Source organism: Triticum dicoccoides, chromosome 7A, assembly GCF_002162155.2.
Source record: "Triticum dicoccoides isolate Atlit2015 ecotype Zavitan chromosome 7A, WEW_v2.0, whole genome shotgun sequence".
NCBI classification, from domain to species: Eukaryota; Viridiplantae; Streptophyta; class Magnoliopsida; order Poales; family Poaceae; genus Triticum; species Triticum dicoccoides.
Window position 1 is genome coordinate 46,533,531 of NC_041392.1, and position 13,776 is coordinate 46,547,306.

At 44.9% G+C, this 13,776-nt stretch overlaps 1 protein-coding gene and 3 non-coding genes across 4 annotated transcripts; all 4 read right to left on the reverse strand.

Moving 5' to 3' along the window:
- Positions 1 to 4,926: 4,926 nt before the first annotated feature.
- On the reverse strand, positions 4,927 to 4,997 carry TRNAG-CCC. The gene has a single exon. It is a non-coding gene; the product is annotated as a tRNA-Gly (tRNA).
- Positions 4,998 to 5,075: 78 nt separating this feature from the next.
- TRNAA-AGC lies at positions 5,076 to 5,148 on the reverse strand. Its single transcript has one exon. It is a non-coding gene; the product is annotated as a tRNA-Ala (tRNA).
- A 2,029-nt stretch (positions 5,149 to 7,177) lies between these two features.
- TRNAA-AGC lies at positions 7,178 to 7,250 on the reverse strand. The gene has a single exon. It is a non-coding gene; the product is annotated as a tRNA-Ala (tRNA).
- Positions 7,251 to 9,376: 2,126 nt separating this feature from the next.
- LOC119329218 (mediator of RNA polymerase II transcription subunit 17-like) lies at positions 9,377 to 13,258 on the reverse strand. The gene is made up of 8 exons (XM_037602226.1): positions 12,942 to 13,258; positions 12,660 to 12,858; positions 12,456 to 12,569; positions 12,045 to 12,130; positions 11,571 to 11,958; positions 10,950 to 11,414; positions 10,530 to 10,853; positions 9,377 to 9,978 (listed from the first exon to the last, which is right to left on the reverse strand). Exons 1-8 carry the CDS (start codon positions 13,028 to 13,030, stop codon positions 9,649 to 9,651), a joined length of 1,995 nt encoding a protein of 664 aa, XP_037458123.1. The 5' UTR covers positions 13,031 to 13,258; the 3' UTR covers positions 9,377 to 9,648.
- Between the last annotated feature and the right edge of the window lie 518 nt (positions 13,259 to 13,776).

Here is a 13,776-nt window from a genome sequence, read left to right on the forward strand (position 1 = left end):
TGGCGATAGTACACACATTTGTCAGCTTCATTTACAACAAAGCCTGCAGCTGTTAAAGTTCTTTCAAACTTCTCATGCCACTGTTTGGGTGCTTGCTTGAGTCCATACAAAGACTTCAGCAACTTGCACAGTTTTCCTTCCTGGCCAACTAGTACAAACCCATCTGGTTGTTCCATATAAATTTCCTCGTCCAACTCTCCATTTAGGAAAGCAGTCTTAACATCCATTTGATGAACGAGAAGACCATGTGAGGCAGCTAGTGAAAGTAGAACTCGAATAGTGGTCAGTCGAGCCACAGGTGAGTAAGTATCAAAGAAGTCTTCACCTTCCTTTTGGGTATAACCCTTTGCCACGAGCCGAGCCTTGTACTTTTCAATAGTACCATCAGGCCTAAGCTTCTTCTTGAATACCCATTTGCATCCTATAGGTTTGCACCCATAAGGATGATCAGTTATCTCCCAAGCTTCATTCGCCAAGATGGAATCCATCTCGCTATGAATCGCTTCCTTCCAGTAGTCAGCATCTTCAGATGTATAGGCCTCTGAAATAGAACTGGGAGTGTCATCTATGAGATACACAAGAAAATCATCACCAAAGGACTTTGCAATCCTCTGTCTCTTGCTCCTAGTAGGAACTTCATTGTTCTCCTCCACAGGACTTTCAAAGTGTTCTATCGAAATGGCAGGTTTGGTAATTGTAACTGGTTCCTGATTCGATGAACTAGGCATCTCCTGATTAGATGAGGTAGCCATATCCTTCATGGGAAAGATATCTTCAAAGAAAGTCGCATCATTCGACTCCATGATCGTACCGACATGCATGTCAGGTACCTCAGATTTTACAACCAAGAATCTATAGCCAATGCTATGAAAAGCATATCCCAGGAAAACACAATCCACAGTCTTTGGTCCAAGCTTTCGCTTCTTTGAAATTGGAGCATTGAGTTTCACCAAACAACCCCATGTTCGCAGATAAGAGAGTTTTAACCTTTTCTTCTCCCATTCCTCGAATGGAGCTATCTCTTTGTTCTTTGTGGGGACTCGGTTCAGGACATGACATGCTGTCAATATCGCCTCCCCCCACCATGCCTTGGAGAGACCCGATGTGTCTAACATGGCGTTAACCAAATCAGTTAGAGTACGGTTCTTTCTTTCGGCCACCCCATACTGAGGTGAGTAGGGAGGTGTCCTCTCATGGATTATACCATGTTTCGCACAAAAAGCATCAAACTCATTGGAAAAATACTCTCCACCACGGTCGGACCTAAGCCTCTTGATTTTTCGATCAAGTTGGTTTTCCACTTCAGCTTTATAGATCTTGAAAAAGTTCAAAGCCTCATCCTTAGATTTCAGAAGATACACACGGCAGTATCTAGTGGAGTCGTCAATTAACGTCATGAAATATTTCTTTCCACCTTTTGTCAAAACACCATTCATTTCACATAGATCTGAATGTATGAGCTCTAGTGGTGCAAGATTTCTCGTTTCCGCGGTCGTGTGAGACTTACGAGGTTGTTTAGCTTGCACACACACTTGACACTTTAGATCCCTTGACGGTGGTGAAACTAGGGATTAAGTTCAACTTTGCTAGTCGCGACATGCAACCAAAGTTAACATGACAAAGACGTGAATGCCACACATTTGATTCACTATTGTTGCAAACATGATTAACAACTTTATTGCAAACGTCTGATAAGGATAAACGAAACAGGACTCCTGACTCATAGCCTTTATCAACAAAGGTTCGATACTTGGATATTACAAATTTATTCGACTCAAAGACAAGCTTGTAGCCATCTCTACATAGAAGAGATCCGCTAACAAGATTTTTATTGGCGGAGGGGACATAATGCACGTTCTTCAGTCGCATGATATTCCCCGAAGTAAACTTCAGATCGACCGTGCCAACACCACGAACAGAAGCACTTGAACCGTTGCCCATCAGCACGGTTGAAGTCCCTGCGGTCTAATAAGACGAAAACATGGAAATATCACCGCATACATGCACATTAGCACCCGTATCAATCACCCAATCAGGAGAATGACATACTGAAAGAATAGTGGGAAATATACCATACCCAGCATCCTTCATGTCAGTGTCTCCAATGACAACATTAGCGGTCTTGCCGCCTTTCCCAGGATGACGCTAGCGATTAGGGCAACTAGGAGCCCAATGATCAGGATCCCCACACACATGACAGACACCTTTCTTCTTGTCATTCTTCTTCTTGAAGTTCTTGTGCTGGACAGCCTTGTTCTTCCCATCAAACTTTGCTTTACCATCAAACTTGCCCTTGTTCTTGAAATTGTTGGGCTGGAAGTTCTGCTTATGTACCACATTGGCACTAGATCCTCCCTCAATACCTCGAGCACGTGTGTCCTTTGCTCTCGCCTTTTCTTCCACATCAAGAGTGCCAATGAGATCCGGAACGGAAAACTCCTGCCTCTTATGCTTCAGTAAGGTAGCAAAGTTCCTCCACGAAGGAGGAAGCTTAGTGATGATACCTCCGGCAACAAACTTGTCCGGTAGCATACAATTGAAGTGCTCAAGTTCTGTAGCAAATGACTGTATCTCATGAGTTTGCTCAACCACAGAGCGCTCTTCAGTCATCCTGTAATCATAGAATTGCTCCATGATGTATGGCTCAGTGCCTCCATCCGAGACCCCAAACTTGGCCTCGAGTGCGTCCCACATATTTTTTCCATTATCAATTGACGCATAAGCATCAACTATGTTCTCACCAAGAACACTCAAGAGAGCAGCCTTAAATAGAGTATTCATTTTCTGAAACGCTTGTTCCTGTTGGGCATCAAGCTCCCCTTCAGGCTTGCCAAGCGTGGCATCATAGCAACTCATGGTTTGAAACCACAAGACTGCTCTCACGCGCCACCTCTTATAGTGGATACCCTCAAACATAGGAGGTCTCATGGAAGCAGCAAAACCACTTGGGGTAAATTGCCTATAATAAGGTTTTTGGATTGTTGGAAATATGAGCAATTTACCGAATGATTTTATTAACAGAAATACTAGATAAAGCATGACTAATATAGTAGAGATAAAACAAGTCATGTGTTCGGACAGAGAGAAGGTAAAGAGCATCTGCATATATGAACTTGAACTAAACACATCTAGAACAGACACTAGATGAAGTTGCATATATGAAGTAGAACCTAACACATGTAGGACGGAAAGTAGAGCAAAGAACGGTGTCATGACATCTAACAGAAAGAGCAAGAACACGTACGGGACAGCAGCAGTGGAAGTGCTGGACTTGGGGTCGGTGTCCTCGCCTGCCATGTCGTCGAGGAGATCGTGGACGTCGGGGAAGAAGTCGTCGTCGGGGAAGTAGTCGTTGGCGACCGGATCGTCCGTGATGAAGCAGCCAGTAGTCGCGTTGAGCGCTCCCCAAAAACCTTATCACCCTTCTCCCGTACATGACTTAAAAGGTGCGGTTTCGGAGGCCTATTGTCCTGACCTGCGGTGCACGCCGCAAGCCGAGATGGGGAAGATCGTAGCAGCAGCGCAGTGTTCAGGAACTTGTGGCGAGAGGAGGAAGAAGTTCTGGTGCGTCTCTCTGGGAGGAGCGACCTCCCTTTTATAGGCGCAAGAGAAGGAGGCGAGAGGGCAGCGACAGGAGGCGAAACGAAGAGACGGAGGCGAAGCGAACAGCCAGCAGCCGAAGGGCTGCACCGTTCGCATTCGAACTCCACTTTCGCAAAAATCTTTTTAGCTTCCGTGTGACCTTTCGTATACCCGTAGTGCATGGCAAAAATTTAGATATCGGCTCGGCTCATTCCCGCGGCGCGGCGCAGCGCGGCGAGGTGGGCGGCGGAGGAGGAGCGCGCGTGGGTATCCCTCTTGTTCTCATGCTCATACAAGTGGGGAAAGAACCTCTCTTATAAGGAGGTCCAACTCCCACTCAACTAGCAATGTGGGACTAAACTTTAGTAGTATCCCTTGCCTTGCACAAATGGGCTAAGTGGGCCTCTAGGATTTATTAGAAATTTCTGAAACTGCTATTGGGCTAGGTCCAAAATAGACAAAATTTCAGCAACATGGACCACCTTTTCTTTTTATTTATTCTTTCACTCCATCTCCGTCAATTACATGCATGTGACCAGATGTATAAGGATAAAGGCAGGGGACATGGCTGTGAAAATGAAAATTTAAGAGGTGACCAGTCACTGTCCATGGACACGCCCGGACACGTCCACGGATGTTTGAAGGGCCAGATTAGATGTACATGGCCGTAGATTCTCTTACGTATACCTCACTTCTTTGTTTTTGGGGAGAAATATGTATATTACTCAACCAATATGGTTACAATCAGCTCCATCAAAGTTTAAAATTTCACCAGGCATCACCTCAAAGAGAGCATGATTTCAGTCCCATTGTTTGAGGCGCAAGAAAGATGTTGTGAACAAGGAGCCTCTATTCCACATATTGGTAAAAGATGCTATGCTCCATCTTAATGATTTGGAGTGGTTGTTTGCTGTGCCCATAGAGCATCTATCCTGTATGAACCTCGCCTTTTGTTCTATGTTCTTACTTTTAGTACTGGTAGAACTGAACACTTAGCACCTTGCTGCAATTATCATCTGGTGCTTGTTATGCAATCCTGATTGACTTTCACTAGTTATAATCTTGTAATTGTTGCTAGCTGGGGTCTTTCTTTGCTACTGCTTCTATGGCCAGGATTTGCGTTGGCCAGCATTATTTCTCCTTTTGACCCCCTAAAGGTATCAGAAAAATGTGCTAATTCTCAGTACATTATTTATCTAAAAAATTGGTAATAATTTGGCCGATTGAGATGGCGACAGTTTCCAGAGCAACACCTCTAGTAGATGTATGAAAGAACTTAAACTTACAAAAAAATAAAGAGAAAAGGAACTTAAACTTACAAAAAGAAAGAAGAAAGAAGAAAAATGCGCATCCAGGGAATCGAACCCTGGTCAGTACCGTGGGAGGGTACTATGATACCACTACACCAGATGCGCCTTGATGGTTATATGTTTTGTCTTCAGCTTCTCATCCTCATAGACCAGGCCATGTGAAAAAGAACAAAAATTGAGAATTGGAGAAGTGGGGTATCGATCCCCATACCTCTCGCATGCTAAGCGAGCGCTCTACCATCTGAGCTACATCCCCAGGAATGATTATGTCGATTAATAACACTACTTAGCTATTAGTAATGCACGTGTCTCGTTGGTGCAATTGCTATACGCGACCATCTCCCTTTTCAGAGGCATGGTGGCTGCGGTTTGAAATGCTAATTCCTTGGCGAAAAGTTATTCAAACTTTTGTTGTTGAAATGATTAGTTACATGCTCCCCTCTGTAGCTTAACATTTTGATCTTTTATGCTCAGTGCACACTTTGGCCCTACTGCTTTTTTCACCTTGTCGCTCCCGCTCTTTGTATGGAGATGTTTTTCATCACGCATATATCTGGGAATGTCATTGTTACTAGTGGCAAGTAATTCGGTCTTTCTTTCCACCTGATTTTGTGTCCAGGATTTGTGGTGCCGTCTTGGTCAGCATGTTATGGTCTGCCGGAAGGTTGGTGTTGGCCGGTGTTATTTTTCTGCAAGGCCGCCGTTCCCTGTCTCCACCGATTGTCTTAGGCCGCTCGATGCTGTTGTTAGGATGCTATGGTTTGACCTGATCAGAGCTGAAACCGTTCTTAGGATGGTCGGGTGAAGCGTGAGATGATCTCGCTGTAGTTTGAAAAAAACAATACCACGGCTGCAGATCAACATTTCAGGCACTATTTTTTTTTTTTTTGATAGGGCACCGTAATCAGGGGCCTACTGTGTGGATATATAAGAGCTGTTTTTTTCTCCTGGAATGTTTTAGCTGTCTCTTGATGTGGATGTCGCATTGGCGAGATTGATTGACAGAATAAATTTGGTTCCGTGAAGGGCAGAACATATGGACAAGTTTTCTTCTTCTTCTGGAATGCTGAAACTGTGTCTCCAGGTATCATTTTGCTCTTTCTTTTTTCTACAGAAGGATAGTTAACAAAATCATGATGGTGACATTTTGCTCTTTGCGCCATTGGTGTCGTTGAGATTCTTAAAAAAATACTCATTTTGTTTTAAAATATAAGGTGTGTATTGCTTTTTTGATAAGTCCAACCTCCTTAAGTTTGATCAAATTTATGAAGAGATATATCAAAATTCGCAATATCAAATTGGTGTTATTAGATTCATCATGAAATGAATTTCCATAATTTTCTGGCTTAATATTATGGATGTCGATATTTTTGGCTCTAAACTTGGTCAAAGTTAAAGAAATTTGACTTTCCAAAGAACTAGCACCCCTTGTATTTTGGAACTGATGGAATATTTAGTTTGGCGGATGGGGGAAACAATGGTGTGTGTTTTATGTTTATTTATAATGCGGTTATTTGTGGGCTTTCATGGTGTAAATCAAATCATACTTTTGTGGGTAAATTTCTGCGTCGGTGGCTACATGTACTATATTGGTGGTATAGTATCATCACATGGTGGTGCTTCTTTTTTCTAGGTGGTAAGAGGGTGCACGGGGTTGACATGTTTTTCTAGCCGGTTGGTGTTGATTGATTTGAAAAATCATTGGCCCGATCAAAATCGTAAACTAAATTCAAAATCGAATATCTCAATCAAATAAAGAGCTTCAAAATTAGGGAATATGGTGAATTAAAATAATTAAATGATAGATCTTCTTGAGAAATTATTGACCCGGTCAAAATCAGGTGGCCAAGTTCTAAACTGAAGACCTCAATTAATTATGAGGACTTACAAATTAGGAAGCATAGTGTATATAGTATCTAAAAAAATTGAATGTGAGCTTTAAGAAATTGTTGACTTGGTCAAAATCGGGTGACCCAATTTCAGTTTGGACACCTCAATTGATTGTGAGGCCCTTTACCCCTAAAGAGCTTAGTGATGTACTCCCTCCATTCCTAAATATAAGTGTTTTTAGAGATTCTATTATGGACTACATACGGAGCAAAATGAGTAGTAGATTGCACCATTTCAGTTTGCAGCACAGAATGTACCCATGTTTCTTATTTTCCTTTTGTGTCTAGAGGGATTGTGTGCATGTTTGGGAGATTTTGGAGTTTGCAAAAGTGATGTGAAGAATCAAGATAGTTTTTCTTTTACAGAGATTTGCAAAGAAAAACAAAAAAAAGGATTGGAGAAGTGGGGTATCGATCCCCATACCTCTCGCATGCTAAGCGAGCGCTCTACCATCTGAGCTACATCCCCTTGTTCGCTAATTGTAATTAGGAAATTTATTATCATGAAACACCTTCTCAACGTACCACACCATTAAGAATCGATTTTGTGCCAAGCAATGTTGCAACAGCGTCCTGATACCTTTGGTGGGGCGAGCCAGTTCAATCACAATCCCAGTTTTTATTAATTTTTTGCTGTTTCATTCAGTCTGCCACAGAATTCTTATTGATTAAGAAGAGTGAGAGTTGCCTGGTAAATTTGCAGAAAAACAGGCTAAAACCGACACAGAATGCTTTTTAATCAGTTTCCAAATTGCTTTTCACAAGTCATCAGAAGCAAGCAAAATGATCAAGTCTGGTGTACTTGGAAGATAAAAGAAAATCAACCAAACGAAATGCCCCACTGGTTATTCAAGCCAAGATCAGTCTCCCTTGAAAAGTAAGCAATCAGGTATAACTGCTGGATTTGCTTTTTAGCAAGGCCAGAGACCTCTTCTTCCTGGTGAATTTACACCAGACAACTGCAACTGCGTTAGGGGCTGCCATGCATTCCAGAGAGCCAAAGAACTGTCAGAGGAGACGGTCGACTGGTCGAGGTACTCGTCATCGACGGTGGTGTACTTCACGTCAGGGTACAGCTCGGTGGCCTCGACGCCAAAGGACGGCTCGATGTCGAAGTTGGTTTGGTCGCCCCTCATGAAGATGAAGAGGCTTCTGCATGATTACATGGCTGTAACATCACCGATGCTCGGAAGGTAGGTTTCGGCGAACCCGTTGCAGCAGACATATGTGTGAGGTATACCCTCCGCCTCGATCAGACGGGGGAGCCTGACTTTACCAGCATACAATGTGGCCGCTGGATCCACCGTGTGAACCCGCTCTACGTCAGAGCCAAACTCGGATGGCAGGAGCCTCTGTGCATCAACTATCCAGTGATCGATCCGCAGGCGTAGTTCCACCAACAAAGAAGACAAGTTGATTATCTGACCTTGATGACATTGCCGGCCTCCTTCACTGCCATGACAATCCTCATCTACTCGGCAAGCTGACGGGGCCCCACAGCCAAGATCACGTCATCTGCACCCTTGATGGCATTCACAAAAGGCTCCTGTGGTCAAATAAATCTCCCTGGTCATCAGACAGAAAAAGAATCAGAATCCACACACAGAAAACTATCAAAAGAAAAAATTTGAACGGCTACAAGACTCCTTTTGTTTTTCCTGCTCAGAGCTGGCTCATGATTTAAACGGCAACTTGCTGAAGCAATTAGCATTTGTGGTGCACTATTTTTCACACAACTGGTTTGCAAAATGACAACAGTGCTGCATTAAGAACTTGAGTTACATGCATTCTTTCATATAACTAATTCTTTGCATCACCACTTGTATAATTTCAAATGCTAATTTCAAGGTAAGAAGCCTTATGTACAGGACCAGCAGTCTCCAATAAATAGATTTCACTACAAAGACCCTATATTCCCGTAAGCAATTAACAGTAGAGTAAGCATAGCATGGAACTGAGGCATTTCAGGGGATGATAAAATTGTAAATTTCATTTAACTTGGGAAATTATTACCATTTGTGATACATGATTTTTCATAGAGCTGGTTCGCAAAATGACACACTTGATTAGAGGGCATCTGTACAGACACGTAGCAGGACAATAATGCAGCATTAAGCACCTCAGTTAAAATATCACTACTTGTATCAATATACAGCAATAGTATAATTTCAAATGCTAGTTTCAAGGTAAGAAGTCTTAACTATAGCAGGCTCAAATAAATACATTTCACTTCACCTCTCATAAGACAGATATAAGTTAGTAAGCCATTGACAGTAGAGTTAAGCATGATATGAAACTGAGGCATCTAGGGACAATAAAAAACATTCATTGCAACAATAACATGGCATAAATATCGGGTGTCACAAAACAGAACTGTTTGGTCTACCAGATTGGTCAGAGCGCCACAGCCAAAATAAAAACAAAAGCAGTTTTTATTGGCTAACAACAGCTTTCGTCCCAGTGCGGTGGTGCTTCCAGAGAACAGAGCCAGGAGACAATGCCATGGATCAAGTCCAGCTGGCCGCCGAGGTGGTCCGGCAACTGGTGGCATCACCATCTCCATGATTCTGTTTCGGTCCAAACCAAGGACCCGAATTAAAGCCAACAAAACATGTCAGATACCAGAAATCACGTTGTCTTCCGTAATAATACATGGCTTATCTGAATTAAAACCAAAGATTCTGTTTCGGTCCAAACCAAGGATCCGAATTAATACATGGCTTATGCTTGTAACTACACGCCCAGCATCAGTGCACCTAAGCAAGGCACCGAAGGGCAGCACAAGCAACAGACTGCCACCAGCAGCAAAGGCAGCCAGTGCTTACACCATCGCACGACACACAATACAGCACTGCAGCACACTTCTATCATCTCAGCGGGCGGGCGCCAGTGCCGCAGAGGTTGATGAGGTCCAGGAGGGTGGAGTAGAGCACCTCCAGGGACAGGTACCCCAGGAACCTGCGCTTCTCAGCCCAGGGGTCGTCCGCCGCTGGTGCCTTCCCGTCATCCTCCGCCGGGTGGTCGACAGTCAGGTACCATGAGATGCACCCGTATTCATCGTCCGGGTCCACGTGCGCCACCAGGCCCAGCGTATCACCGTGCTCCAGGTCGAAGTAGAGGCACAGGAAATCCCGAGTCACACTCATCCCCAGGACCAAAGCCTCCTCGTGGAGCCAGTTTATTATCTGGCTCGCAACCTGCAGATATATGTGCAGACAATGTGCTCAGCACCTTACAATAAAGTAGGCCCCGAAGAGATGCGCATAAAGACACCAGTCAGTTGAGTAAATCTCAGCCTCTGGACTTGTCTTATATGCATGTGTATATGTATAGTGGGGATGGTATTAACTTCTGAACTATGGAGCCCTGGCAATGATCCTAAGGCGTATCATCGTACCTATTCTCTGAACTGAAGTCAGGCTGAACTCAACATTCCGACTAGCCAAACAAACTATTCGCGTACGTCGATGGACACATACATTCAGTGCAAGGCTTTCCCAAGGAACATACAGTAAATAAGTGTAAACGACTGAACAACAACCGTTGCAGTCAACCATAGAACAACTTTGGATTTACTAAGCCTTAATTATAATATGGTGAAGTGGTTCATGCGCTATCCTGGCACAATTGATGCTTCAACCTTGTGAATCATAAATACTCTCAACAGTAGTAAAGTTAATAAATTAATCCAGTGCATATCGGCGATAAAGGATAATGACTTGAAAGGTTTTATTTATCACAAGTTTACCTGCTGCAGAACCATCGTTGGGAGGTCCTCCAAGTCACAATTGTAACTGTTTATCAGATAACCATCAGAGGGCTTCCTAGTCAACGACCCGGCGATGCTCGGAGAACCCTCGCCCAACAAACTTATCTGGCCGTCCTTCAAGACAATCTTCGTGTTGAACTGTGTCCTGGAAGATTTGTACTTGGGCTCGCCATTGTCCGAAGGCTTCGTGGGCCGATCAGCAGCCAAAATGGGTTGCGGAACTCTTAAGCAGAGAGACCAGGAAGAAGTTCTAGAGTGCCATGTAGGAAGGGACCGCAGCTGGAGATAAGGAACCCTGCTAACCTGCATGCATTAGTGAAAAGGAAGTTACAACGCCAATCTACTACACCCATGGTATGTATATTGCATTAATGAACGGGGAAATAATAGTAGTTATACCACACTCTCTAGCTCCAGCTGCACTTTTTTTGAATATGTTTTATGAGCCACTGTCATGCAGAAATGACTTAGCAAGCCACAATCTTCACCTGCAGACTCTGCGGACTGAGCAGGACTCTGGTAGCGAACAATATTACGATATTTCTCCCTGACTTTTCTGAGAATGTTCTCGTGGAACAGGTGTAGCAAGTAAATCTCCAGACTTTTCGGGTTAAGAAACCCTGAGGTGTCCCTTTTTGAAGGCTCCTGCTTCCCATTGGTGGTGGCTAGCACAAGATTCGCCTCTGAATTATTATGCTCTTCATGGCCTGCCATTTCTGAGTCACCATCCTGTCCAGAATCCACAAGTGAAAGGCACAACAAACTCTCCTCGCCAATTGCTAGTTGGAGAAAATCCTCACGCATTCCAGTTACGTTGACACCTTGAGTTTGGACAAACGTCTCACGGATCACCATATCCAATACCTGCAAAGGCATAAACTAAGCTAAGCACGAGGTGGTATGAAAGATAAAAATAACAAAAGGAGAGAGCATCTTTTGTCACAGGAATAATTTTTCATGGATTTCTAGTTGGTCAAAATGACAGGTTTGCAATAATTCATAAGCATTTAGACAACCTACCTGCTCCTCAAATATAGACTTGTGGATATTGCGAAGAATGGAATGTGCCTGTTTGACAGACTTATTGACATCATCATCATCCCCCAACACATCATCTTCCGCTGCAGAAGAAGTAGTGCTTGAGACACCTTTTGTTCTGCAAGCGTAGCTTTCTGGGCCGTTGGCACTGTCCCGGCGGAACTGAAGGCTCAAGAAACGGCACGACTTTTGGGGGACTTGTACAGACAAAGTGCCCGACGAGTCCTGGTCAATCGGAACCAGTGACAACGACGACATCCGTGGCATCGCTGCCGTGTCCAACTGAGAAGTGTCAACCACATCAAACATGAAGCTGTTGATTCCTGGAGCATTCCCACGCTGCCTCTTGACTTTCCAGTTCTGCTGCAACCTGCCAAATCCAACAGCACCGGTCATGGCACAAGCATCGCTACTTAGATGATACCTGGAATTCGCAATCCCTGCAACAAGACGAACCTGATCAATGAGCCGTAGAACCTAGCCTCCTTCTGGAACTGCTGCTGCATCGTCTTTGCCGATTGTTTGAAGTACCGTCCCAGATGCTGAGATTGCGGAATGGAGCATAATAGTTAGGGTATGTGGTGTAGGTTCAAGCATGAACTACTCAAAACATTTTATTCTGCAGTTTATTTTCACTCCCCTCCTCTTACTGGTACTCCCTCCGTCCGAAAATAATTGTCATCAAAATGAACAAAAAGGGGTGTATCTAGAACTAAAATACATCTAGATACATCCCCTTTTATTTATTTTGATGACAAGTATTTCCGGACGGAGGGAGTAAGTTGCAAATATCCCATTGGTCTCAGTCCATGCCTCTCCAACTAATTGGCTGCAGATGCTCTACTAGTTTCTAGTACAGGGGCTTACCCGCAGCCGCTGGAGCTTGGTGGCGGCGGAGACGGCCATGTCGACGAGGACTTCGTCCGGCAGCGGCCTGGGCTTGGAAATGGTCGCGACGGCCACGGTGTCGTTCGCCTCGACCTGCATTGTTTGTTAATTGTTATTATCCATCCATCATAACCAGGACATCAGCTCATACGAGCGGCTGGAGACGCGGAGGGAGGGACGGACCGTGGAGATGAGGTCGAGGACGACGGTGAGCTCCTGCTGCGCGAGCTGCAGGCTCTCGTGGAGGCCCTGCCAGGGCCAGGCCTTCTGGGCGGCGTCCTCGGCCGCCGCCTTCTTGGCCTTCTTGGCGTCCCGCTCGACGACCCAGGAGAAGTCGACCCGGCGGATGGCCGCCAGCCGCTGCTCCTCGCTGCTGGTGTCCCTGTTGCGCCGGGCGGGTCTGGATCAGGAGCGAGGCGAAGGGAAGGGGGGGAGGGGAGGGAGGGAAAAAAGCTGCCGGCTTACGGCGGGTAGTGCTCGTTGCCGGCCTCGTCGATGGCCTCGAGGCGCTTGATGGGGAGCTTGTCCAGGTCCAGCCGGAGGTCGTCGCCCATGGCCGCCGTCTGCTGCCCCTGCTCCTTGATTGATGGGGAAGGGGAAGGGGCGAGGGGCGAGATCGATTGGCCTGGAGGCTGGCGGCGCGAGGCGGACTCGGGGGCCAAGAGCGGCAGGCAGGTAGGTGGTTGCCGCCGGTGAGCGGCGGCCGGCGGGATCGGGCGACGAGCGGACCGGAGGCAGGGGAGATAGGGCGAGGGTTTGGACCTTGGGAGTTGCAGTGGTGGTGGTGCGGACTAAACCGGGCCGGGCCGAATCGCCGAAGAAAGCAGGCCTGATGGACGAACCATTTTTGCATGATCCTAAAATAAAACAATTTTTTGCATCATTAAAGAACAAACATTGTGGACTCTTTTTCCAGCAGAATATTGTGTTGTGCAGTCTCATTAAATTTATCGTCTTCCAAAAAATTCGTATCGAATATATACTGTGTATTACTATATTTGACTCTTTTTTTATTAAAAGTTTGCTTTGTTTAACCATCTCATACCGCCAGACATAACAGTTTCAAATCGATTATTAAAGATAACTCAAAATAAAAATTTGTAAAAAAACCTGTGTGAATTTATTGCAAAAGTTCTTTTTTGTGAAAACAATTATTGTATTACTCAATGATTAAGGAGTGCAGCCTCGTCCAACAATGTTCAAGACTTCTTCTGGGCTAGAGCCTAAACAAATCGCAGGCGGTCATTCAACCTATCTAAAGACATGAAATGACTAGCATTATTACAGTTCTGACGAATAT

Excerpts from the sequence above, each read along its gene's own strand:
- LOC119329218 (XM_037602226.1), bottom strand. The coding sequence starts at position 13,030 with ATGGGCGACGACCTCCGGCTGGACCTGGACAAGCTCCCCATCAAGCGC. Across the intron at positions 12,131-12,455 it reads CCAAGCTCCAGCGGCTGCGG|CATCTGGGACGGTACTTCAA; the intron begins GTAAGCCCCTGT and ends CCGCAATCTCAG. Across the intron at positions 11,959-12,044 it reads TTCTACGGCTCATTGATCAG|GTTGCAGCAGAACTGGAAAG; the intron begins GTTCGTCTTGTT and ends TGGATTTGGCAG.